The sequence below is a fragment of the Epinephelus fuscoguttatus genome, linkage group LG13, assembly GCF_011397635.1.
Source record: "Epinephelus fuscoguttatus linkage group LG13, E.fuscoguttatus.final_Chr_v1".
NCBI lineage: Eukaryota > Metazoa > Chordata > Actinopteri > Perciformes > Serranidae > Epinephelus > Epinephelus fuscoguttatus.
In genome coordinates this window covers 37,534,000-37,539,132 of record NC_064764.1, presented here as the reverse complement: position 1 = coordinate 37,539,132, position 5,133 = coordinate 37,534,000, and the positions used below count along the sequence as shown (strand labels likewise).

The 5,133-nt window shown below is 35.2% G+C and overlaps 1 protein-coding gene across 1 annotated transcript; it reads left to right on the top strand.

The window, feature by feature from the left end:
- The first annotated feature begins 2,223 nt into the window (after positions 1 to 2,223).
- Positions 2,224 to 3,150, top strand: LOC125899514 (olfactory receptor 2AG2-like). Its single transcript, XM_049593907.1, has one exon. The coding sequence runs from the start codon at positions 2,224 to 2,226 to the stop codon at positions 3,148 to 3,150; it is 927 nt and encodes a 308-aa protein (XP_049449864.1).
- The last annotated feature ends 1,983 nt before the right edge of the window (positions 3,151 to 5,133 follow it).

Genomic DNA, 5,133 nt, shown 5'->3' with positions numbered 1-5,133 from the left:
TTTGCAGACCGCAAAATTTTTTTAAATGCAAATATTCTGGCTGTACTGTTGTTGTCAGTGAGATCAGTATGTTATACGAACATTATTCCTTAGTCTCTGTGACATATTAGGATGATTTTACGACTATTTGCTTTAGATTTCTTACATATAGCTCCTTTAAAATGGTAATAATAATGGTGCTCTGTCAGAGCAAGGACACCAGAAAGCACAAATTATTTAATATGTTGGTTGTAGACTTTATTTTTTTATTTTCAGGATGACATAATGTAGAACAGTGGTTTTAACCTATTTTTGGGCCAGTGTCCCCCTATTCATGATCCAGATCCCTCACCTCCTCCCATCAACTAAAATGTAGGCTAAATGTCTTCCCTGATTATTAATGTTGATTGTTATTCTGTACTAAATCATTATAAGACCATGTAATTGAATGCTAATGTTGGGAACACATAGTTGAAAGTATTAAAATGGCTATGAGAAATAATTATGATAATTATTAATGAAATAGAATAATATGATTTAATTCACATGAACTCACCTTGTGGGGCACCATAAAAAAGAAAAAATGATAGCCGTTTAATTAATTCAGTTTCATAAAGTACATTAAACTATCAATTTGAAGGTTTTTGGAGTTTTTGACACAGCAGGGCTCCGCGATTCACTCACACTTGTGCCATATTAAACAGAAAGCAAGTGTGATTCCAAAGGTTTTTATCACAATATGACAAAAATAAACACACAAAATAAACCTAACTACAGACGAAGACACTTAACAGTGTTTTGTACGTGTGTGTGTGTGTGTGTGTGTGTGTGTGTGTGTGTGTGTGTATGTGTGTGTATGTGTCTGTGTGTGTAGATCATCAATTACTCACTTAATGACAGCAAATCAACACATGTACATCAACAACAGTGAAATAGTCTTGCTTAGCCTGTACAATTGTACCAGTGCTGTGCCTAGTTGTTACGTTACCAATCCATAAATGTTGGGAGGAGTTGTTTTGTTATGCTGCTTGTTAGTCGGCGATTCTCTCTATTGTGTATGAGCAAAGATGGAAAGGATTGTGATTCCTGAAGCAGTCTCTGCAGTGTTGCATTTGAGTGTTACAGGTCAGAGGAATCTTTTAACTCTTTGTCTTTACAAAGATAGCAGTTAGGTGCTAACTCTGCTTTGATTCCCTTTGAAAAATTACCTCACCCACTTTGTGTCTGTTGCAGGCATTAACTTGTCTGGTCCCTTCTCCCATTTAGAAAATGTTCTGTGTTTGCTTAAGCAGACCACATGTAGATCAGAGTCTTTTTATGCCTCCTCACCAACGGTAGCTACAGTCAGAAGCATTATGTTTTTGGGTTGTCCATCCGTCTGCCTATATGTCGGTCCCATTTTTGTGCTGATTGTTGGGACAAGGTCTCAGGAGTCAGAGTATTTACAAAGCTTTGAAATTTGCATTACCTGGCCTTTCCTAACGATGACTGTGAACAAGCCAGAGCCCTAACAAGACCCTGGTAAAAGTTGTTTGAGAGCTCAAATGTCTTGGGCTGTCCAAACCTTTGTATGTTGTTCATTTCCTTTTTTCACTCTAAAATTATACAAATCAAAATAATACACTGATCTTGCTTAAAATGTTGAAAAGCATGTTTCATCTTTAACTTCACGTCTTTTGGAGATCACTTCATCTTCTACTTAACAATTTACAGTGAAATAAATTTTGACCAGGGGTGCCCAAACAAATAAAAAAGCACTCTGTGACACAATATGAGGGAGACACCACTTGGTGAAGGAAATAAAGCCACTTTCCAAAACAATACATGTTGAAAATTATTAAAATGCTCTACTTTTTTCTTTTCTTTATATTGGCACAGAAAACATTGCATATGCACATTCTCCAGTAAAAAAGGTGAACTATGGCTTCTGATTTCTGGGCTACAGAGTTTGACAAAGTTTGTCACGTGTTATTGTTTCCTTTGGTGAATGGTGTAATGAGATCTATGGAGGATGAAGCAGTCTGATAAAAACATGTCACAAACTCAGCCTGTGGAGTTTGGAGGTGAACACGTCCCACCTGCATTTTTTAATGAAGTCAGGTAACTGTGAATGAATAACACATTCAAATACAGGTTGATTGTTAAATGGATGTTCAGAGAGTGAATTCTTTACTCAGTTGTAGGTTCAATATGTCTGTTATATTATCTGCCTGTTTAAGTGATTGTTAGTTTTTGACTATCTTAATGGATGAAGGATTAAATGTAACATATATAACTTTAGGTGGACATGTGGAAATTCACAAATACAGATTCCTTTATTTTATGATCATGTTTATAGTATATATTTTAGTAATCTGCAGTAATTCTACTATTGTGTATCTTATTGTGATTCACCGAAACCTCCATGAGCCTATGTACATTTTCATTGCAGCTTTGTTAATCAACTCTGTTCTTTTCAGCACTGCTATTTACCCAAAGCTTCTGATTGACTTTTTATCTGAAAAACAAATCATATCTTATTCAGCCTGTCTCCTCCAGTATTTTCTGTTTTATACTTTAGGCGGTGCAGAGTTCTTTCTGTTGTCAGCCATGGCCTATGACAGGTATGTGTCTATATGTAAACCTCTGCAATATCCAACTATAATGAGAAAAACAACTGTCTGTATCTTTCTGGCTTTAGCTTGGTTTGTTCCTGCTTGTCAGCTTGTGGCACACACAACAATGTGCTTTCATGAAAAGCTCTGTAGGTTTACATTCAAAGCAATTTTTTGTAATAACTCAATTTACAAACTTCAGTGTAGCACTTCAAGAGCACTGACTATATATGGTTTGTTCATGTTTCTAAATGGGTCATTTTTTCCAATGCTCTTTATACTTTCCACATATGCACAAATATTCAGAATAACCTATCGAAGTTGCAGAAAAGTCAGGAAAAAAGCTGCAGAGACCTGTTTACCTCACCTGTTGGTTTTGATCAACTTTTCCTTGTTGTGCACATATAATTTAATTACAGCTCGACTGGAATCTGAAATTCCAAAACTTGCAAATTTAATAATGACTTTACAGCTGGTTTTGTATCATCCACTTGTTAATCCAATCATATATGGACTGAAAATGAAAGAAATTTCAAAACATCTCAAGCAGTTGTTATGTCATAGGAAGATGAACTAATGTTTTCAACACTGATTTCTTCTTCTGTTTAACAGTGCAGAGATGTGATTTCTCTGATCCTTGGAAAGTGTTTAACTTTAGGACTTGTTTTACTTAATAATGCACAGTAATGAGCACTGTAAGCTTCAACAATGAGATGACTGATGACATTTTCTGCAGTTACTCTGTTGCAGTAGTTTCATTCTCAGTGTTTCATTACTGTCTTACTGCTCTGAATTTACTGTACAAATGCAGAACCCTATTTATTATATCCATTATTAGTATTCCGGGTCTATTGATGAAGTATTTGATAAGTAGAACTAAGAGAAAGAATCACATTACACCTGCTGTTGCCTCTTTTCATTGTTTATAGATTGTTTTTAAAGAGGTCACTTTAAACTTATATTGCTAACTTTTGATGCACTGCATGGGTTTTTATTTGTGTCATCCATGAACGTTAGAGTCCCTGTGAGCTGTGAGAGCCTCTGGATCAATCTGCCACAGGACATCCACTCAGCTGACTCTGTATTTTATTTTAAATCATTTCTGAAATCATATATTTATCCCACAGAAGACTCTGATTGTATTTAACTCTGCTCCCTTACTCCATTAGTTTTTATCTTGTCAGTTTTCACTGTTTTGTTCATCTCATTGTTGTTGTTGTGTCTTATAACTTCATGACCATTTTATTAACATGGCAATAAAGGATTTTAAATGTCGAAAACATTGTGGCGTTATTCTATATATTTTACAATGTAGTGCTCATAATGAACACTGTATACTGTAACGCCTGGTGCACGGTCTGAACTTTACTGTAGAGGCATAAAAATATATTTTTCCCAGCAGTTATCTTGGCTATGTGCTACGTTTAAGATTGACATAACCTCCACAATAATAATGGTGCTCTGTCAGAGCTAGGACACCAGTAAGCACAAATGATTTAATATGTTGGTTGTAAGATTTTTTTTTATTATTAGGATGACATAACGTAGAGCAGTGGTTTTAACCTATTTTTGGGCCAGTGTCCCCCACCTCCTCCCATCAACTAAAATGTAGGCTAAATGTCTTCCCTGATTATTAATGTTGATCATTATTCTGTACTATATCATTATAAGACCATGTAACTGAATGTTAATGTTGGGAACACATAGTTGAAAGTATTAAAATGGCTATAAGAAATATTTATGATAACTATTAATTATATAGAAACATATGATTCAATTTACATGAACTCACCTTGTGGGACACCATAAAAAAGGAAAAATGATAGCTGTTTAATTAATTCAGTTTCATAAAGTACATTAAACTATCAATTTGAAGGATTTTGGAGTTTTTGACACAGCAGGGCTCCGCGATTCACTCACACTTGTGCCATATTAAACAGACATCAGGTATGATTCCAAAGGTTTTTATCACAATATGACAAAAATAAACACACAAAACTACAAACTAAATAAACCTAACTACAGACTAATACACTTAAAAGTGTTTTGTGTGTGTGTGTGTGTGTGTGTGTGTGTGTGTGTGTGTGTGTGTGTCCGTATATGTAGATCATCAATTACTCACTTAATGACAGCAAATCAACACACGTACACCAACAATATGACCACATATAGATAAGACTCATTTTTCGTTTTCATTTTCTCATTTTTATGTCTCCGCACCAACGATAGCTGCAGTCAGAAGTATTATGTTTTCAGGTTGTCCACCCGTCCGCATATATGTCAGTCCCATCATTGCGAACATGATATCTCAGAACAGCCTGAAGGAATTTCTTCAGATTTGGGACAGATGTCCATATGGTATCAGCAACAATGAACTGAGTCATATTTTTGGTGATCAAAAGTCAAAGTCACTGTGACCTCTGTGACTGTCTCATTTTCATGAATGCAATATCTCAAGAACACATTGAGGAAATTTCTTCAGACATGGAATTTTGTGGTGAAGATGCAGATAAGGTTTTCTTCTAATGACTCTTCAATAAATCAATCAATCAATCAATCA

What these genes read in the sequence shown, in the direction of transcription:
- LOC125899514 (XM_049593907.1), top strand. Translation starts at nt 2,224, where the DNA reads ATGGATGAAGGATTAAATGTAACATATATAACTTTAGGTGGACATGTG.